The sequence below is a fragment of the Lagopus leucura genome, unplaced genomic scaffold (assembly GCF_019238085.1).
Source record: "Lagopus leucura isolate 7727_CA_CO unplaced genomic scaffold, USGS_WTPT01 Super-Scaffold_100043, whole genome shotgun sequence".
In the NCBI taxonomy this organism is placed as follows: Eukaryota; Metazoa; Chordata; class Aves; order Galliformes; family Phasianidae; genus Lagopus; species Lagopus leucura.
The window spans coordinates 3,911,605-3,933,270 of NW_024962290.1; the positions used below are offsets into that span (position 1 = coordinate 3,911,605).

At 55.6% G+C, this 21,666-nt stretch overlaps 1 protein-coding gene and 1 long non-coding RNA gene across 2 annotated transcripts; both read right to left on the reverse strand.

Annotated features, from left to right (window-relative positions):
• Nucleotides 1–3,768: 3,768 nt before the first annotated feature.
• RBM15 (RNA binding motif protein 15) lies at nucleotides 3,769–7,000 on the reverse strand. The gene has a single exon (XM_042884061.1). The coding sequence runs from the start codon at nucleotides 6,998–7,000 to the stop codon at nucleotides 4,145–4,147; it is 2,856 nt and encodes a 951-aa protein (XP_042739995.1). The 3' UTR covers nucleotides 3,769–4,144.
• Nucleotides 7,001–17,526: 10,526 nt separating this feature from the next.
• LOC122186988 lies at nucleotides 17,527–19,561 on the reverse strand. The gene is made up of 2 exons (XR_006181220.1): nucleotides 19,316–19,561; nucleotides 17,527–17,705 (listed from the first exon to the last, which is right to left on the reverse strand). It is a non-coding gene; the product is annotated as an uncharacterized LOC122186988 (long non-coding RNA).
• Between the last annotated feature and the right edge of the window lie 2,105 nt (nucleotides 19,562–21,666).

The following is a 21,666-nucleotide window of genomic DNA, read 5'->3' on the forward strand; positions in this document are numbered from 1 at the left end:
CCCGCGAGAGAAACCAACCCAAGCGATGCCAATGGGGTTGGCTTTCCTCAGAGAGCATCTCCTGAAGGCAACACATCAACAGAAGCACCACATTTAGTGCTCACAAGGCTCTCTCGTGCTCTCAGCTCTCCCCTGTCATTCTAACGACGTTAAAGGAGAGGGCAAAGCAAAGATGCACCCCATAGGATTGGCAGCCGATGCTGTTCAAGTTGTGTTTCTCACCCATCATTTGCACACAGCCAGAACTGCAGGCGTGGGCTTGGTTAACCATTCTCTGAACAACACGCTCTGCTTTCAGCCCAGTAACACAAAAACCATCCCAGCATTCAGGTTAGAATTCATTGGAATACCTGTCCTTCAGCACAATCTGCAGAAAGTCCATAGAAAATGGGCAGACAAGGGGGAAAGAACCCCAAAAACTCTGTATTATGCATGGCAGCAATTTTCTCCACTCTTGTTTCTGTTCAACAGGCGTGCAAGAGGCTCCACAGGAGCACTGCCCTCACCACTGTTTACATAAAGCCCGGAACTGAGTATTTCCAAGCCATTTTCCCTGAGTCCTCAGAGTTTTTGAACCTGTCTTCACAATTTTCATTCACTCCTCCTCCACGTTAATACTTAAGGCCTTTCACCTCGGTTACCATCAGCTCGATGGCTCTGCAACGATGCGAGACACCCCAAGCTCTCCTCCGTAGGGTCACCAAATCATTCCTTCAACATCCATACACTTCAACGGAGAAGGTCAAGGTTTGCCCGGCACATAAAAATCCCTTCTCCCTCTGCAATGCTTTAAAGGATCCCTCTGGGACTTGTAACCCAGAAGCCTCCACCCGCAGAGCTGATGGTAACAGGCAGCAGCAGACCGAGCACCAGGCTGGAGCAAACAAAGCCACTGGCCAGCAGCCAAGGAAGTTGCGTAAAGTTTCCAATTAAAAACAACAACAACAAAAAAAAACACAACCCTACTAAAATCTTAAACAAAAGTCTGAAGTCATTTGAGGTTCTTTCCCCAAAGCATAAAAGCACAGCTATACAAAATGATTCAGGAAAAAGGACATCCTTTCTCCACAGTAATTCAACAAGGAACGCTGGCTGCGCGCGACGTCAGAAGGAATACTGAGCTCCTGCCTGAGCAACATAATGCCAAATATGATTAGAGAGCTGAAGTCTGCTACATCTGTTCTGCTCTAGACAGAAGTGGTGTCACATACGGACCTGTACACGCGGTCAGCCCTGGCCAAGATGACTTTCAGAGGACAGTTACTCCAATGGTGCACACTTTGGGGCCCAAGGGAAAGCACAGCCAACGCCGTGCCAGACTCAATGGCAGCACGCGACTAAGAGCCGGCAAAACAAATGTTGCCAGTCAATGAATTGACGTTAATTACCCTCAAAGGGTGTTAAAAATCCTTGCTTACAAAACAGAGCAGCAACCACAAAGAAACCAGATTTAAAGAAGCAGGTACTCCGTCCCACAAGAAAGCAGAAAACCTGGAGTCAAACACAGCCTGCCACGCTCCCTGCTGCCCTCCGGCGCAGCGCGGCTTCGACCCATAAAAGCACAACCACTGCTATTGAACAAGGAGAAAGGCAGCCCACGCTGCCCCAGCTGCTCACCCACAGTTTGCTCTGATGCGTGGACAAGCTGTGTTGACCCCAAGTTTTACAGGCTTTAAAACGACCGCAGCCATCCGTTGGGTGTCAGCATGAACAAGCAGCGTGCTCAGCAAGCGTCAGCGTTGGACGTCAGTAACATCAGTGCTTCTCTGGGGCTTTGGGCAGATTGGAATTGCCAGCAGTTCAAGTTTCTTTCCCTTCAAACTCTGCTCCCCGCTTCGGATTCAGGGGAAAACTCAGCCCAAATGCAAGGAGCACTGAAAGCAAGTCAGCAGCGGCGCTGATTGCAGGCCGACACACAACAGACACCTGCGAGAATTCAAACAGACATTCAGTGCAGGAAGTGGTGAACACACCAGATCATCTCCTAACACGTCGTTATCTGCACTGTTGGTGCCATTCTGAGGAGTTCTCCTTGTTAATAGTAAGACGAACGGCTGATTTCTGCCATCTGTTACATTCACATTGAAGGACAGGAACCCAGGAAGCCCGGATTTCGCCCTCAAACACTTAAGAGCATTAAATGAGGCTTTTAGAAAGAAAAGTGGCTCTAAAACCAAAATTTGCTTTCAAGTTACGCTGCCACATTCAAGTTCTCAGCTGCCAGCGATGCTCGGGACGCAGCACTGCTCCTTCAGGCCACCAATGGGAAACCCAACCCCAATGAAAGCTGCTCCATCAAGAGGTCCTACAGAAACGCACCTCTGCGACAGCGAATCCCCAGTGCACCACACAGCTGCCGTGTCCATACAATACATTCAACACATCTCCTCCTTCACAGGTACAACTGGCAACCCATCCCCACTCTTGGAACGGGGCTTTTTTGTGTGTGTGTGTGGTGGAAGTCGATGGGGAGACCAACCTGCACCAATCATTGGAGGGCAACCGAGAGGAGCAGTGCTGCGTTTACATTGCCCGTCTCTGAAAATGGGGCTAAGTGCAAGACTACATTCTGGGTTTAAGTGCAAGATTACATTTCAGGGCCCGTGTATCAATACAGTCAGAGTCACCCTTCAGCTCAGAAGCCAGAGACAACATCCCTCCAGCTGTTAACTGAAACAACGGGGGTTCGGATGCCTTTTCCCCCCTCATCAGTGCTGCATTAGCAAAGTGTGGCAGCTGGAGGAAAGTGCCCAGTGAGGGGAAAACCAATGAGAAAACGAGCAAAGTTCTTTGGAAAAATCAAGGCAAACTGTTTCCTCCCACCTCAGCACCCTGGAGCGCTTCTCCAAGATGCTAAGAACGCTTTATGCCTACAGAATGATAAACCTCATGTAATGCCCACTGTACTGTACCTGAAAAGCTCCTAGCAGACAGCAGTTCCTTGCTATTAACAAAGAGGTAAAAGGATAACGAGAACTTTTAGGTAATTAAATTATCACAGAATTAAAAGCATCTCTGGAGAGAAGCACACTTGCTCAGAGTTTGCACTGTGGAAGCAGACCCCACTGTACCTGCAACTCTTTGAGAAAGGCAGTAAAAACAAAAAACCACAATATATTCTTAAAGCACCTCCTTGTTTTCTTGCATACCAGAGTAAGCACAAGACATTCATGGTTTGTAACAAAGTCCTCAGCTATTTACCAAACATTGTCACTGCTACAAACCCAAAGTGCATATATGGGATACAACAGAACTGAGAGCAAGAGGAGAAATACATCTGTTGTTTTGCTTTTGTTGCTTTCAGAACACCAACCCAAACAAAGCATACTTTTCAGTGCACGCATTCTGTGGGGGCCGGATGAATCAAACACCCAATAGAGGAAACTCATGTTCTGCAGTGAACCCAAGAGCAGGTGCTGCTCACCTGAAGGACATCGACCTCGAGCCATAGGACTCAAAGGGAAACCCTTCAGGCTCCTGAGGAAGGGGACGATGTGGGCCTGAGGCCATCACAGCACAACCACGACTCAAAACAACAGCTGACACCAGGCTGCATTTAGCAGGGATGTGGGGTTGTGGTTTTTTTTTTCCATTCAAACTACTGAGTGCTTTAAATCTGGTCTTTTTCGGTTCGGAACTCTATAATAGAGGATGAGCTGTCCGACTTGCTTTAAAAATACATGAAATGAGAAAAGGACACGAATCGAAACGAGGAAGATGGGAGTTTGTTTTTCCCTCCCCCCCCCCCCATCCCACCCCACCCCCTTCCCCAGTCTTTTGCTGTGGGGTTTTTTGTTTCTTTTTTTCCTCATAAACCGAAGCAGGCCGAGCCTCCCTGCTATCCCCACGGATAAGGGATTCTCCAAACATCCTACTCACGCTAATGGCTAACCAACCTTTTCTGGCTTCTAACTTTTATAGAAAAATGCAGTAACAGAAAAAAGGAAAAAAAAGAAAAAAAAAAACCAACAAAAAAAAAACCAACGAAACAACAACAAAAAAAACGGGCAAGGAAAATCACCTACAAAGATCTAATTTAAAAGAACGACGGGGCTGGCTAAGGCTGTATCCCATAGCACCTGGCACACGCTGGAGGGGCTGTGTGGAGGAGTAGGCAGGGTTGGGTACAGAGCACACGAGGGCCTTAGGATGCCCCACGGACGATGATCATGACCAGATAGTCGTCCTCTGATTTGGCCAGAGCCTTGGCCGTGGAGTCCAGGAACTGCTGGGAGAAGTCGCAGGGCGGAAAGGCGTGCAGGACCCCGCTGTTCTCCTTGTCTTTGTTGCCCCCCACAGGGAGGCTGATCACCCCAGCAGCCTGCTTTTGCTTTAGGTAAGAGACCAGATTCCTGAGCGGCCTCTGGGTGGAGGTGGTGGCCTCGCCAGCCCCGGCTGCGGAGCGGTTGTCTGATGTGCCAGGCACGGCCAAAAGGATGGCATAGCCATTGGGACCAGCCACCTTGATGCGCCGGTTCACCTCGTCCAGCTTGGGCTGGTCCAGACGAAGACGTTGGGTGATCTTGAGCTGAGCTACTTTCCCACCAGTCGCTCCCTCCACAAGGAGACTGCTGGCAACTCCGAGGTCCCCCTGAAGCAGATGCATATTGGACGGGAAATTGCTGTTCTTCAGCAGAAGCATCCCCTGCCACGCCAAGCACAGCTTGGGGGCTCCCCCAGCCTGCGACGCTCCGTCCTGCTGCTGTTTCTGAGGCGGAGGTTTGAGGCGAGAGCCTCCACCGCCTCCCTCTGCAGCACGTTCATCCTTTTTGGCCGGGCTTTTGCACTCCTGTGCAGCAGCTGCTGCAGAAGTGCGATGCTTCCGCTCCCTTTCAGCGGAATTCTTTCGGTCACGCTTTTCATTCTGACCCCTCTCCAAGCTGCCCCTCCGCGACTCCCGGATGGGAGAGGGCCGCTCCAAGAGGAGCAAACGGGATGACGAACGCTCCGGGTCGCTGCTGTAACGCTCCCTCCCTCCGACGAGCTCGGGGCTGCGGTCTGGCGGTGTGGTCGTGGTCAAGCAGTGCCGCTTCCGAGAGGAAGAGGAGCGCTCGCTGTCCGGAGAGCGGTCCAAGTGCCGGCCTCCGTCCTCGGCCAGCCTCCTTTTCCTAGGCTGATCCCTACTACTGCCCAACTCCCGCTCCCCTCGGTCCCGCTCCAAGGACCAACCATCCCGACGGCGTTCTAGGCTTTCCAGTGGGTCGTAGGCAGCTGCTCGGTTACTCCTGTCCCGTACAGGGGGTGGGGGTGGCACCCACTCTGTCTCGGGATAAAGGTCTCTGTCACGGTCTCTATAGAGTAACGGTGGCGTCCTGTCCCGGGCCCCCCGAAGCGGATCGGGAGGGGCTCCCCGGTGAGCCCCAAAAGCAGCCGCCTCTGCCACGAGCTCGTAATGAGCAGGAGGTGGCAAAGGCAGGGGCTGCAGGTAGGGCTGCTGGTACCGATGCTCGGTATCCGCAAAGTCTACGCGGAGGCGGCGGTCCGGCCCACCCAAGGGAAAGCCACGCATGTGGGTGCAGGCCGCCTGCGCCGCGTCCAGGCTCTCGTATTGGATGTAGGCCCACGAATCACCTTTGCGGTAATCAATGGTACGAATGGTGCCAAAACGATCAAATTCCCTGGCCAAGGCGGCAAGGGGCACCCAGGGCCCGAGACCACCCACCCAGAGCCTGGTAGTTGGAGTGGCTTTACCATACCCGATCTTGATAGGGTTGCGCAAGAGCACCTTTCCTGACATGGCCAGCTTGGCCCGGTGCGCCATGTCCAGATTTTCAAATTTAAGAAAACCATAAGTGCTGGTCTGCCCGCGCCCCGGCCTTTTGATGTCCACCTCAGTAATGACCCCAAAACGGTCAAAAGCTCGGCGTAAATCTGTCTCGCTCACGGTGATGTCCAGGTTGCCCAGGAACAACGTGCGGTTGGCCCTCTGGTCATCCTCAGGGCTGATCTCCTCCTCGCCAGCAGCTCCAGCACCGCCTCCTCCTCCACGGAATCCCCCAGCAGCCGCCACACTGGCCACCCGTTCCAGCCCATAGGCCGGCCGCACTCGCGCTTCATAAAAACCCCCATAGTCCCTCTCCCTCTCCAACTCCCTGGGCAGAGGGGGCGGAGGCGGCAGGCGGCCCAAAGCGAGCTGCTGCAGCCTGTAGTCCCGATAACCCAAAGCCCCACCGCTGCCGGCGGGGGACAAAGCCCGCTGCGTCGCCCCAGCTGCAGGATGCCGTACAGCCGCCGCTGCCGCCGCCAGCCCCACAGCGGTCGTTCCGTAGGGAGATTCCTTATCCAGCAGTGCCGGCGAACGGCTGCTCCGCCTCCGGCTGCTCCCACCGCTGCTCCCAACGTAGACGGCCTCGATTTTCAGCGGGCGGTCGTACAGCACAAGGCGGCCGCGGGCGTGTTTGGCAGCTCGGGCATCCTCGGGCCGGCGGAAGTTGACAAAAGCCACGCGTTCATCAGCAGCGCCGGTGCCGGGCGGGAGGCGGCTGATTTTAACGCTCACGTCGCCGAAACGTTTGAATTCGTGGAACAGCCCGTCCTCCACCGCCTCGTCGCTCAAAGCCGAGCCCAGCTCGCTGATCTTCAGCGTCTTGTACTCCCCGCCGCCGCCCGTCTCGGACGAGGAGGACGACTGGGCTGCAACCGCCGCTCTGGACTCAGCTCCGCGGCCGCTGCCGCTCCGCGACGGCTCCGCGCTTTTACCGCCGTAACCGTGCCGCCCGCCCCCGCCGCCCGCCGCCGCCGCCGCCCCGCTCTCGTACTCCCGGCTGCCGGCGCGGGCGGCCTTGTCCGTGTGCGGGCCGCGCCGGCCGCTGCCGCTGTTGCTGTCGTTGGAAGCCGCCGCCGCCGCCGCTTTGCCGCCGTTGGAACCGCCGCCGGAACCGCTCGGCTTCTTGCTGCTCCGCTCGCCGCGCGCAGAGGAGGAGGAGGAGGCCGAGTCCTCGCCGCCCCCTCCGCCCCGCGACCGCTTGGCTTTGGCCGGGGAGCGCTCCTTGCCTTTCATGGCGGCGGCCGGCGGGGCCGCCTCCCGCCCGGCCCTGCGCCCCGGCGGCCTCACCGACGGACTGACCGCCGCGCTCACGCATCCGCCGCCATCTTGGAAGCCGCGGCGGCCGCCGGCCCCGCCCCCTCGGCGCCCATTGGCCGTTTGGCGCCTCGCCCCCACCCCCTCTCTCCCGCCGGGCGGAAGGCCCGCCCGGCCGCCCTCTCGATGCTCGTTCCCATTGACTCAGGGAGATGTCCGTCTACGGGCCGGCCTCGCGCGCCGGGAAGAGCCGCCCCCCGTCCGCCCCGCCCCGCTATCTCATTGGATAGTTAGAAAGGGCGCGGCCTTCTGATTGGTCGCGCTCTCCTGTCACTAGGAGCGGCTCGGCGGCGAGGGACCTCCTTTACTCATTGGTTATTGGGCCAAATCCTCTCCTCCTTCCGATTGGCTTTCTCACCTGCCAGTTGTCGCGGCCCTGCCGCCCCACCGCTCTCCATTGGTCCGCAGGTTCCCGTCGTCCCTCTCAAATTCTCGCGAGCAGCACTTTACCCGCCCCTTTTCTCCATTGGCCACTGCTAACCCGACCTGCCCAGCTCTGACTGGCTGAAGCCAACGCCACTCTTGAAGAAGCGCGGGCAGCTGCTCACGCTCCGCTCTTCGTTTACCATTGGAAGAGAAAATCTCCCCAGGCATCTGATTGGATGCGGTCTGGAGCACGCGGATTGGCTAACGCGGTCGTCAGTCAGGAGCGCTCTGTTCTTGATTGGTCTCCTCGGGGAGGTGGCCAGTAACGGGATCACTCCCCCGGGACGTTTGCGTCCAACGGAGAAGTGAGTCGGGGTTTTTAATAGCAGCCCGTTAGGGTTTGTGTCGCCCTGTCGCATCTCCTCCATCTGACAGGCGCGGTTCAGCGAGCCTCGCAAAACCGAGTGGGTTTGAGCTGTGGGTAAATAGCTGGTGTCTAAATATAGGGCTAGGAGCGATGGGAATTGCTTGAAATAAGCTGGGCTTCGGAAAATGAGCTCCTATCGCTGCTCTCCTGGGGAGACACGACAGGAGGAGAGAGCCTGGCCTCTTCTTTCCCCCAGAGGAAAATCACTGCCCTGTCAGCATTGTATGCCTCCCTTCCAGGACCTGTGCTGCTAGGAAGGATTCTGCACCCCGAGCTTCAGGAAGGAGATCCAACCCACAGCGTGCTTTGGGGAGCAGAACATTCCAGAGTTGAAAACAAAACCCCAACATTTTGGTTTAGAACAGATAACCCTAACCGCCTTCATCAGCCCTCCATGGATGTCCCATGGCTGAGCTCCTTGGCCAGGTGAGATCGAAACGTGGGGGGGAAATCCTCTATTGCCACATTGCAGCTTTGCCTTGGAGGCCTCATCTGGTCGGACGTGGCACAGCTCCACGGCCTCGAGAGGAAAGGCTTCGAATGCTGGAGATTTCTAACTGCCAAGGTCCTCAGGTTGGGAGCGAAACCCAGAAATTAAAATTCCACAGCTGATGAGTCACAGCTTAAAAGACACCTTGGGGGAGCACTGGGCCGCATCGCCAGAGGGACGGCTCTCCTGGCAGGCACTTCAGCTCATTTCCCTCCTCCAGATCCGCTCCTTCCAAGCAGGGACTTCTCCTCTGAAGTTTATCCACCCCTTCATCAGCCAACGGCAGATGTGGATTTGTGTAATGGGTGGTTTGGCGGCACTGGTACCTTTGGAAGGGGGGAGTTTGGGGGTAGGGAAAGATAATGCAGCACCCAAAGTAAGCCCTGGAGAAGCGCATGCTGTGTCAGACCATGAGAAATGATTCTGCATAAGCAGGAATGGCTCCCCAGGCCCAAGCTAGATAACGAGCGCTCTGTCTGTGTTTACTTACGTGCATGAATAATTAAAGTGCCAGATGGCCCTTGAGCCCCTGGCCTAGATGTAGATGTCTAATTACATTTGGAGTCAGTGGGAGTCGGCCCTCCGGGTCCCTCTGCAGAGCCACACTCATCCTGGGGGACTCTTGGGTGCTGCATGAGCAGTGAAACGTGCTGTTTTCTGCAGAAACCCTTCTCTAGGCTTTAACTGAGCATCTTCTCCTCAAAGCCAGGGCAGAAATGGTCTCAGAGGAGGAGAGGCAAAGGGGTGCTGAGCCCCCTGCATTGATGGCTTCTGAGCATCTCCGCTGGGGAGGCGTTGGCCCGTTGGCAGGTTTGCATCCAGACGAGCCTCCATTCTTCCTGGAGATCCACTCGCATCCCAGCTGGCCATTAGAGATGTCGAAATGTGTTAGCTTCACTTAGGCAAAGCCACAAGAGCCCTCCTGGGAGCCTCTCTGCAGTGCAAGAGTAAGCAGGCGTGCACTCCGACCTCAGCTTCCCCCACACTCTCACTGCAATTCATGTGACACTTGATGTCTGCCTTGGCCAGCAGAAGGAATAGCTGGAGAACATCCACCCCATGGGCTCCTGGTGAGGCTTGGCAGCAAACCACGAGACAGCTCACGGCACCTCGAGGAAAGCCAGGAGGAGCAGGCTGCATCCTGAAGCCCAAATAGCAGAGTCTGAGGTCGGCTCTGTGCTTCCACACCTGAACGTGCTCAGTGAGAACAGCTCGCCCCACCGCCCGCCTTTCCTCCCTTTGCTCTCCTCCCCACGCTCTGAAGTCAATCAGCTAATTGCACAGCCGAAGCCAACCTCCATTCCTCCAACATCCAGCCCAGCTCAGCACCAATCCCACGAACTGCACAGCAGCAAGGACCTGGCAGCATCCTCTGTGAGCATCCCGGCACCCCGCTGCTCCCCGGCCCCCGCAGCCGGCAGAGGGCAGCGACAGCCCAGGAATTGCCGGACCTGGATCCGACTCCGCTGTACCCCATCCCAGCCCTGGGCAGATCGCTCCCTCTCGCTTCTCTCTTCGTTTCATCGCCCTTCCTCCTCTGCCCATACCTCTCGGCTTTGATAAGTCACAAAGGAATTCGCGGAGCCGTTAGAGCAGTAATTGTTCACTTTCCACCTAGCATTCGGAGATGAATAGAAAGGGGAGAATAAGCCCCAAAGAGGGGAAAGAATTAAGGCAGCGTGAGGAGCACAGAGCAGGGCCACATCCTGCACTGCAGCCCAGGATCCATCAGGGATCCCTCCTGCCATTCCCCATCCCCATCCAGTGATATCTACTGGGATGGAGGCAGAAGATTTTGGGTACCCGTTGCGGAAGGATGGAGAAGTCCTCACGCTCAGCAGACGAGTTTCAGCCCGGTGCCTTTAAGCACTGGAATTTCTGCTCCACGCTTTGCCATGTCACTGCACGGCGACACGCTGCTGCGCCATGATGTGATGAGTGAGCTCTGCAGCAGCCTTGCATGACCTGCAAACAGGTGGCAGCTCCGGACAAGGGAACCTCACATAGCCCCCCCAAATGTCTGATATAGGGCTCAGCCCCAGCAAGGGATCCTGGGCAGAGAACTCTCCTTGGATAGGGACAGAGGGGACATACAGGGGAGGCCTCCATCTCTGCTGCAAGCTGTGGTCACTGCCAAGCATGACGTGCTTGCAGGATGAGTGCTGCTTGCTGTGAGAGGGAGAGGCAACGCTAAGAGATGCTGTGCGAAGCCAGCCCAGCTCCCAGCACAATCTCAGGCCCTTTCCCCACTGTCCTGGTGGGGAGGGAAGCAAGGGTGCAGCCTGCAGCAAACGGTGCTTCTCAGCCTTTTGCACAAGCAGCCACAAAGGGATGAGCTGATCAGCAGCTTGCAGAGCTCAGCACCCTCACATGGGGACCGAGGAGATGGCCCCCATGTGCCCAGACCGTGTATTTTCAGAGGGACTTTTTCCTTTACCAGACAGACAGGAAAAGAGGATGCTCCAACCCAGACAACCTCAAAATAATAATAACACCCAGATGCCCCCAGAGCCTCCAGCTCAAGCACCCCAGCACGGTGCCTCTCCATCGCCAGCGGGAAGGGAAGATGGCAATTAAAATAAATCAGAGGCTGGCAGCTCCATCCGTCATCTCGAGGGCAGCAGTTACAATCTGGACAGGGTGGGAATTCAGGCAGGAGGCAATCAATAATCGGGTCTGTAAGGAGACACCCACCAACCTTCAGGCAGAGCCCCAAAGTCAAAGCCTGCCTGCCTTCGCTATGGGAGCAGCGCTGGCCCTGGGGAAGGAAGGTGCGAGCTGAGATCCCTCCGGCTCTTGGGTTTCTGAGCTGACAGCTCTGGGTGAGGCTGTGCTGCTGAAGGAGACCCTTCTGCACCTTGTAATGGGATCCTCTGCAACTCGGAGAAGCAGTGAATAATTCATGGGCTTTGGCTGATCCAGACCTGTCTTTTTAGCCTTCCTTCAGTCCAGGATGCTGTTAGAAACAAGGGGGGGCTCCTTACTCCTGAAGCACAGCAAGATGGAAAGGAGGATCTCAAAACCAACAGGCTGGACGATGCAAGGAGCACCACGCTGCTGCTATCGCAGTGCTTGGCACCCCCTAAACATCACCCCATGGCAGTTTCATCCCCCAGTGCATCATCACATGGGTGGGCATGGGGAGGGGGGGGCTGGGAGCTGCCTGCAGCCCTCGCCTGCCCCCTCCATCCCCACAACCTCTCCCTTCCAGCCCATCCCATGGGTCTTCATCAAGGACCGTTCTGTACATTCGGTGCCTGGAGCTCCCTCAGCCATGGACTATGAATTCTTGCTCAGTCTATATTTCAGGGAGCCGTGGGGATATTTTTAAATGACCCCGAAGCTATTTCTGCTTAATTTCCCTTCGCTTTTCCTCCATCTCTCTCCATGAACTTCTCCTCCGCAGAAGATGACAGCTCATTTTCATCTCTCCTGTCTGCAGACGGATGCCCGGCTGGGTGCAGAGAAAAAAAAAAAGCCATCCAAAAAAAGAGCAGAGCTGATGGAGAGCACAGAGAACCCGGGCTGAAAGCAGCTCCAGGGGAGACTTCAGCACAGTTCAGCACAGACTCTGCCCTGATCTTCATGGTTCGAGGCGACCCTCAAAGCAAACACTGCAGCCCCGCTGCCGGCTCTCCTCCCACCTTGCTCCAATCCATCCCACTGCTTTGCATCTCAGTTTCCCCGCCTGACACCTGTGGATAATCACCCATCCCGCGGCTCAGAGGCCCTGCAGATGGAGGAGGTTATTTCCCCCGGCAGCCCTCAGGGAAGGGCACTGACTGCACACACACACACATGTGGGTTTATTGCACCTAAACACTGCCAGGAGAGGCACACAAAGGAGCAGAAAGCCCAAATGTTTGCTGGAAAATGAGGAGAGAGCGCTTTGTTTGTTTAACCCTTTCATCACAGCCCCATCCTCCTGCTGTGCCCTTGGGAAGCTGCAGTGCTCATCCTGGGTGCCCTCATTCATCCTTCCTGCAGTTGGATTTGCCCTTCAGGCTCTGCCCCCCACCCTCGCCATCCTTCCTGCTCACAGGCCATTAACTGCTGGGCTCTGAGCTCCATCCATCCCATCCCTTTCTCCCTCCCCTCGCCTCCAACTGCTTTGTTTTGGGCACTTTGGTTTTTGCCTGGATCCTTTTGGTGGCTTTGCTGGAAAAGCGAAGCATCTCCCGCTGTCTTCCAGCAGGAAAAAAGGGGGGAAAATCTCTTTGCCTCTCCTCTGTTCTCTCTCTGTGGTTTTCTACCTCTTCCTACCTGAATTCCCCAACCTGCAACCCACCATTACCTTTTATCCAGCACTTCCCCCCTGCTTGAGCGCTGCTGGCCTTTATGATGGCAGGCACACCGCACCAGAGCCCCCCCAGCCCAGAGCAGGATTTAACCCCCATCTGCATCACCCCAGCAGAACAGCCCCATCCTGACCCCTGCATTCCACCACTGGGATCCAGCCTGCGTTTCCCATTCAGCCTCCTCCAAACCATCCAACAGGGCAGATAGAGAAGCAGGGACACAAGAGCACACATCTCACAGCCCAAGGATGCTCAGAGCTGAGATTTTCCTCCGGATCTCTCCAGAAAGCTTTATGAGACCCAAGTTGCTGGTGTTTAATGAGCCCAGGCTAAAGGCTGCCAGCAATCAGGTCACCATCACTCCAAGGAGATGCAACAACTGCTGCTGACACTCTTGCTGCATTCCACCCATCCCACCCTGGGTGCCTGCTGCACATTCAGAGCTTTGGCACTGCCATTGTTTCTCACACCTCAGACTCAAGCTGCTGTGAATATTAGCCTGCTGATTGGAAAATAACTCACAAATAATGGCTGGAAGGTGGGAGAGAGGAGGTGTGGACAGGGGAAAATGCACAGCTTGCTTTTAATCCCAAGATTTCAAAGCCTCGTTTCTCGCCCTGCCCTGGGGATGCTCCACTGTCTGCTGCATCCCTATTTCAGTGTGGGATGGATTCAGGAGCCTCCTCCTGGGAGCCCATCAGCACCCACACGTCACAGCCCAGAGACTGAGGTGAGGTGCCCCGAAATGCATCTGGGGATGGGAGCAGAGGCGACCCTACAGCTTCACCTGATGTTATACCAAGTGAGAAGAGGCACCCCAGGTCTGACCCTGCACAGGGCATGGGGCTCCCCTGGGGACAGACATCCACCAGAGAGCCCCCCAGTGCTCAGAGAGGACCAGAAGGCTCTTGCTCAGTTAACATGATGACAAGCCATCCTTTTGCTGATGCCACTTGCAAAATAATAATAATAATTAAAAAAAAAGAAATAAATGAGGCACAAGCCTCCCTTGACCTAACCCAGGTCCTGCCTTGCCCATTCCTCATGGCAGCTCTGGTGCTGCCGTCCCGGTACACTGGATTCCTTCATTGCTCTGAGCTGAAGATTCATATGGGCTCCCATCTCCCTGCTTCACTGAGTGCTGTGCCCAGAGGACGCCCAAGGACACGAGCTGACTCTCGCTGTGACTCGCTGCTCATCATCAGGTGGATCAGGGACAGCCCTCAGCCCTGTGCCAAGGACAAAGGAGCGAATCTGGTTTACCTGGGTCTGACTTCTGGCATACATCAGAGGCAGCGCCTCTATGAGAGCATCGTAGGTCCCAGCCAGAGGCAGCTCTGCAGCCTTTGCCCCCCTTTCCTCCCTCCTCTAGCTGCTTTCCCCACAGGGAGACAGGCAGCAGCTGAGATAATTTACCATTTAATGTGGGCAGATGGCTTAATTTAAACAAAATCAGAGAGGAGGGAAGCCAGGCTGTGAATGCCTCGATGAGTCCAGCCTCTTGTCTCTTCCCTCCTTCTCTCCTTCTCCCCATGCCGCCACCTGGGGCACAGCATTAGGGCTGGACCCTGCCCTGCTGGCTCCTTGAGTTCTCTCATCCTCCCTCATTGTGCAGAAGGGAGAAAGAGAACCCAGATGCCAACCTCACCCAGACCTTTTAGCAGCTCAGTTTGGCTTGCAGAAGTTCTGGAGGTCTTACCTGGGTCAGCAGGTGGCTTTGGGTGCAGCAGGGTGAATAGGGACAGGAGCCGTCCTGCAGTGATGGGGAGGGAGAAGGAGAGGTGGGCAGAGTTAAGGCTAAGCCAGGTGCTTGTTTGAGGGGAGGGAGGGATGGGGAGGAGATGGACTGCAGCTCCTACGTTGCACCAAGCTCAATCCCTCCCTCCTGCTCTGCTCCCCAGGTTTGTCTCATTGCACACCCATTGATCACCTCTTAAACCCCACTCCGAGCTGCCCAAAGCTTCACTGTGTCCTCAACAATTTGGGGTCTTCTATCCCTCTTCCTCCCAAACCAGACAGCTGCTTTGTATCCAGAGAGCTCCTACCTGGGCTTGGACCTCAGTGGGGTTGGGATGCAGGGGGAGAAAAACTGGAATCAAAGCACTGAGCATGGAGGATGATTGGGCAAATCTACCACTGAGCAGCCAGTGGTAGCACTGCTGCTCCCTACCTGGGAATCAGGCAGCATTGCTACCACCCTCATCCTCTGCTGCACAGCCCCCAGGGGGGGGAAACACCCCCAACAACACCACTGACACCCCTCATTTCCAGAACAAACACAGTGGGCTCTCATCTCATCAAGAGACGTTGATTTCCCTCTAATTACCCACATGTCACGTAACAAATCCAGCTCGGTTATGCAGAGAGTTTTCATAACAGGTTGTGTGGCCGTAGGTGATTGCTTTAAAAAGCTCCCCACCCGTGGAGCTGTGCTTTCTGTGCTCGTTCCCTCCGCAGTAATAAATGCTAATGATGAGGCTCAGTGCCACGTGGAGCTTCACGGCCTGCCTAATGCAGGAAGTCAGAGTGGTCGAACACAATGGTCTCTCCTAGCCACAAAAAAATAATAATAATCAGGAGGGAAAGCGGAGCTGCCTTCTGGAGGTGGCACAGAACGGAGGATTTGGGATGGAGAAGCTGAGCCTGGGGGTGAAATGCTGCATCCTGAGCTCACCAGTGGCACAATCAGGGCTGGGAATGGGCTGTCCCTGCTGCCCTCCTGCTCTGCTGCCAGCTCTGCAGTGCACACAATGGGATTAGCATCGATCTGCCCGGAGCAGCGTCCTCAGTGCGGGTTCTTCCCTGAGCAGCTCCCGTTGCCCCTCGGCTGCTGCCCCCCTTTGCCATCAGGGTGGTTCAGCAGCGTCCTGGCCCTGCCAGATGGTGCAAAACTGGGCCCATGGACGTTGTGCAGATGCTCGTGCTGCTGCCTTGGCAAGGCAGACCTGCTTTCCTGTGCACGGAGAGATAAACAAAGCATCCTCAGGAGCGAAGGGAGCTGCTTTGCCCCCAGAAGGCTCACTGGGGTGAGCTTGCAGGCTGCAGCCCGGTGACAGCTGCATTTTGGGACACGTGGCCGGGCCCAGGAGCTGCTCAGGGTGGTTGTGCAGAGCTGGAGCGATCCCGAGTGATTTCAAAGCACGGAAAGGCGGTGCTCGGACGTTTTAACGATCCTGCTCCCTGTTGGCCCCGCGCTGAATGGGAAGCCTTTAAAGCCGGGATGGCTTTGATCCGACAATGGAGCGAGAGAGAGAGAAGCGCTGCGCTCCTCCTTCCCCACCATTCACCCCAAAAGAGCCAAATTTAGAAGTTCCAAACCGTGAATTGCCAGCATGGGATGGCAGCACTGCCAGCAAGCAGAGCACAGCCCCACAGCCACCTTCAGCCCACATCTCCTGAAGGCTTTAGCAGAGGATGGGGGGCACCAAGGAGGGTCCTCTCTGCCCACCCCCTGCAGGACAGCACCGACCAAGAGCTGCCCATCTCCTCGTCTCCTGTCTGATCGCTTCCCAGCTCGGCTCTGGAGGCGTTCATGGAATCACAGAACGGTTTGGGTTGGAGGTGATCTCAAAGACCACCGATTTCCAGCCCAACCTCTCAAAAACCCATTTCTTCCCCCAAACCCAGCCCTGCCAAACCCATCAGCCAGCTCCGAGGACGTGTTCAAACCAGTTCCAGGAGGATGACGTCCTTCTCCAAGAGGGACAAAGGCTCGGGAAGCACAAAGAGCCCCCGGCTCCAGCTGACTCCCAATTATTCCACTTGGAAATTGGAGGAGCCCGGCTGAGCTGGCAGCAAAGCGGCCGCTGCATCGCAGGGAGAGAGCCTGGAAGGAAGCACAGCTCTCCTCTTGTGGTACGTTTTCCAAAACCCACTGGTTGTGTCCCTAAATAGTTTCCTTCCATGAGCAGCGGGATGCTGTCAGCTATTTATTTTTTTGTCTTTAAAAACGAACAGCAGAAAATAACAAAGAGCTGCGAATGGCAGCTAGAAGTGCAGGGCAGAGGAGCAGGGGGCTGCAGTGAGGAGCACGCAGTGAGGTTTGCAGGGCACGATGCTCCCCTGGCCCTGCAGCGTGCTGCAACAGCCTTGCAGAGTTGCTTGCAAACTGGTATGCAGTGCTTAGCCCAGCAGGCAGCAACCAGAGCATCCTTACAACAGTCTGCTCTTTGGGCTTCTCCTTCCTTCCTATGAGGGATCCTAACGCAAGATTGAGGGCACTGCAGTGCTCAAGCAAGCAGCATTCCCCACCAGAGATATGATACACCCATCCCCATGGCTGCAGTGCTGGCAGCAGAGCAGCAAAGCCCCCCCTGACCAAGAGAAGCTCTGCATGGTGGAGACTTTAGGGGTGTTCGAATGATATTTGTGTCAATGGATGCCTGGAGTGCTGCAGTTCGTCGGGTTTTGTTGTTGTTGCAGTTGTTGCTTTGTTCTATTATTATTATTATTTTCTTATTTCGCTGCAGACGGTTCTGCAACCATCGTTTTGTGTGAGCAGAAAGCAAAGATGCAGAGCAGCTCACCCTGGGAGGAAACAACAAGGAAATGATGGAGCAGCCGGGGCAGGAGGTGGTGATAAGAGGCAAGGCGTGCACACATGTTCCCTGCAGCCTCCTGCAGATGTATGCACCAAAGAGGCCATGGTTAGGGAAGCACTCAGCTCAACCCCCCAGCCCCAGGGACACCCAACCCTGGCACCCAGTGGGTGCCAACCCCAGCAGCATCACAGGGTGCCGTGTTGACCCGTGGCTGCAAGAAAGCCATCATCAGTTCAGCAGAGAACCTCGTGCTGAAGTCCCTCCAGCAGCATCCTCACCACCCCACAGGCACCATAGCCAAAAGTCAAGGAGCTGGGTTGAAATACAGGTGTTTTTCCCCCTTTTAATACCCAGAACAGGACAAACCAACTGTTGTCTCAATGCTGCAGCTGTGCCTCAGCAACACCCTGAGCTCAAAGCCCATCACAGCGGCTGCTCCCAGTCCTGGAGAACAAGGCAGGGGATGCGAGTGGTTCCATGCAGGCTGGGGATGGCAGAGCAGCTATAAGTGAAAATAGAAGCCGTTTTCAATTAAGAAAAGCCAAAGACAACAGTTTCTAGATCAAAAGGAACCTTTCCACTGAAAGCCTTCTGGCTGGGCAGAAGTGTGAATGCATCGGGCTGAGAAAAGCTGCTGCAAAAATCATTTTGTTCTACACGGGTCCTCAACTCAGATTTTGCTCCGAGGACACGGGGTGTTAAACAGCCATTTCTCTTCTATTGAAAAAGCCTTTGAGAAACCAAAGAAGCTTTTCCTGCGGACAGGTTTTCATTTTTTATTTATTTATTATTATTATTTTTTCCCCCTTGTGTGAAGGATGGGAAAATCACAAACCCCCGCTTTGAGAATTGAGCAGATTTGTTCCACCACGGCTGCTCTGGAATGGTTTGGAAATGAAAATGTTGAACCACAGTGCAGAGGAGGTTGGCTTGGAGGCACCTGATGGCATCTGGGGTTTGCTGCCTTGGATCCATGGCCTTGCTGTGAGATTGATGGGTGCTCCATCCCTCCTCCATTCACATCCCACCTCTCCATGCAGCCCACCTGCCCTCAAGTCCTGCTCTGGGACCTCACTCTGGGTCTGGAAGCCCTTAGGGACCCCTGTCAGATGCACTGGCACTGCTTCCTCTGGAGATGCTCCATCCCATCCCTGCCCAGAAGCTGCACGCCACAAGGGAAAAGTCCCATTGCAATACAGGCAAAGCAACCAGAAGGAAGCCCTGCAGCTCCAGCTTGGATCTCTGCAGATCCAGAAATGAGGATTGCTTGGAAAACCCAAGACTGAGGCAGGACCCCACTGCTGGGGACATAAAAGAAGAAATCAGATCCTGATGTTCCCCATATGACCCATCTCCCTGACCCATTAAAACCCCTTCAGTGAGGCTGCACACCGACTGGCCCAGGGATGAGCAGCTGATGCCCTCATTGCCCAGCACTGAGCGTCTCACCAAACCCTCCCTAGTGCCACACTGGCAGTTCTGTGCTCCTTTCCCAGCACCGTCACCATTCCTCTGAGCTGAGCCCTGACCACAGAGCTCAAGCAGGATAACCTTAGCAAATGTCCAGCAAGAATTCACCGCTTTCTTTTACTTCAGATAGCAGGAGAAGGAAATCAGTGACGTTTGGTCTCTTTTCTATGGGAGACTCCTGTGGCTGATTTCTCCACGTGGCCAACAGGTAAACCCAGAGGGGAGAAGCGGTGCAGCCCCAAGCATCCACCTTCATCCTCACAGAGCATTTCTGCTCCCACACAGGGCTGGAGACAACCAAGGGACGAAGCCCCTTGAGGGGAGGACACCGACCCCAGCATAGGATCTGCTCATCGAACTGCTGGAGCTGGGGGGGCAAATTCCCACCATCACAGCAGTGCAAACCCAAATTCATCGCATCGCTTCGTTTCCCCACACCAACAGCCGTCCTCCAGCAACCCAAAAACCAGCAGCCCAGAGGGATGGATGGCATGGAGCAGGAGGGGACGATTTGCTCCCGACCCCCATCTGACATCGCTCTGCAGCCCGGCGCCCTCCCCTCTGCATCCCATACGAGGACGGGGCTGCGCCAGCTCTCTTCTCCCGCAGCTGGAGCGCGGCTGTGCCTCGCACGGCTCCTACCTGCTGCTTTTTAACGAGGAATCGGGTTGCCCTGGAGCCGGGTCTCCATGGAAACTCGGCTTTTTCAGACACTCAATGGAAGATGCTGGCACGGAGAGGTTTGTGCAGGAATACTGATTCAGCCCCAGCGTCTGTAACACTGACTGCATTTTAATCCTGCTCTGCTACCCGGCGAGCTAAAAATACCCCTCGCTGTCGCCTCCTGAGCTCGCGTAAACAGCTTAAAGCCACGCAGCGCTGCCAGCGCCGAGATTTCATGAATCAGCTGAAAAAAAAAAGGAAAAGAATCGTTTTAAAAGGGGGTGGGGGATGCGATGGTGGGGTCTCAGCCCTTGGGGTGGGGTGGGGAGAGCAGCCTTGCACAAAGGATGGAGGGAAAGGAGCAGCGCGAGATGGGATGCTGCGCATCGCGCGGCCCTTCGGGTGTTGTTTCACCTCTCCGAAATGCCCTTCGCTGGGGGTGAAGGCAAAGAAAAAGGCAGCACTGGGTGCCAGCAGCTGGGTGAGGTGTAACCGAAGGGGTGTCCAGCAAAAGGGGACCTTGGGCACGTTGAGGCTGTGGGTGCTGCCAGCGCTGGAGCCACGCGTCAGTGCTGGGACCGTAATAGGCAAACAAGAGCGTGCTCTGCTCTCTGCAATTAGCAGGGCTGTCCTCAGCTGCCTCCGAGTGCCTTTTTGCAGAATCCACAGGCGTCTCTCTGTTATAAAGGCGTGCTGCCAGCTGTCCACCATTCACTGGAAGGGGCATCCGAAGAGGGAAACTGAGGCACAAAACCCAGCGCTGCAGCAACCTGGCTGCAAGCCGGGGCTGAATCCAGACTTCCCACCCCCAGATGGATGGCAGCATTAAGGACATTGGCTGTGAACAGCCAGCGGGATAAAATAAACCCATGCAAAGCTTGCATGGCTCAGCTAAACATGGGGTGCAGGCTGCATTCCTTGACTGTAAAGAAAAGCCATTCCGGGCTCGATTGATTTATTAGATTTCATCACATGAAATGAGCAGGAATTGGACACAACCAACCCCACCACCCTTCGCCCTCCTTGCCAAACCCTCAGCACAAACCCCAGCAGACTGAGAGCCCGGTGCATCCCAGCAGGGAGGGGGGGACACATTGGGACAGACAGGGATGGCTGTGGGCTCACAGTGGGTTTGTGATGCTCCTGTGGTGCTCAGCATGCTGCCATGAAGCTGTATTTATTGACAGCATCGTCTTTGGCTGATTCAAATTCCTTTAACTGCACCCACCAGTTAATCCCAGCCCGAGGCCAGCAATGCTGTCACCATCCCTCCCTCCCCCCCAGCTCCCTCCACATTGGGTTTTCCTGCCCATTTTGCCAACCTGCCAGGCCTGCTGTGTGCCCCCAGGTGCCCCCTCCTGCTCCACCTGCCTGCCCTCCCCGATTGCTCTTTGCTTTAAATACAAACTAAAAACGCTCACCCGTGAGAGGGGGAGATTTTGCAGGGAAAAGAAAGCAGAGGGTGTACAGAAATGGCAAACCCCTTCCCCACCCCTTGCCCCAACCCTCCTCCTGCTTGGCTCGTGCTGGGTTTGTACCTAGAGGAGCTGTGAGCCAAGGGACAGCAGCCAGGAGGGGACTGGTGCCAGGTGCTGCATCCAAGCTCTGCTGTGAGGAGCAGCCATGCTCAGCTCCCAGCTCAGCTCACAAAGTCTCCATTGGGAAGCTGGAGTGCCAGTGGCCATGCCCAGGAATCCCTGCACAGCCCCAGCATCCCCTCACCTGGTCGATGTCTCATCTGTTGTGCACATCTCAGCCGCTGGCTGCTCTCCAGACGCAGCATCATCCTTCTTGTTCCCAGCCCTGGACTCCTTGCTCCCACTTTGCACCCCCTGTGCTGTTTGTGTGCCTGCCCACATGTCCCAGAACCTCCTTGGGGTCCCTACGATGGGCAGGGCTGCAGGGTGCTGCTAGGTTGTGCTCTCCCTCCCCATTGCTCTGCTGGGATTTGCAGGGGATGTATTGGCAAATTAAATTGCAAATTAAAAATCCAGAGCCTTCCTAAACCTGAAGCCATCCTGGAGGAACCGCTGATCTCCAGGGCCAGAGGGGGAATCCTCCTGATTCACTTGTGCCCTGGGGTCAGCGAGAAACAGCTTGCAAGCTGTGCTACAGCCCAGTGATGTGAAGGGCTTTGGCCAGGATGGAGGAGGGACCTTCTCCTCCCCAGCCACCCCACGGCCACCCATTTCCAAACCCACCTCCCTAAGGCACCCATCCCTGCACATTGCAGGGCTGCTCCCCAAATGCCATGTGGGTGCAGCCCGGGGGGATGCAGCTGCTCAGCATCACCTGAATGAACAGACCTGGGCGGACAAGCCGAGTGCTCT

Bases quoted from the DNA above. Each gene is read 5' to 3' on its own strand.
- RBM15 (XM_042884061.1), bottom strand. From the start codon at position 7,000: ATGAAAGGCAAGGAGCGCTCCCCGGCCAAAGCCAAGCGGTCGCGGGGC.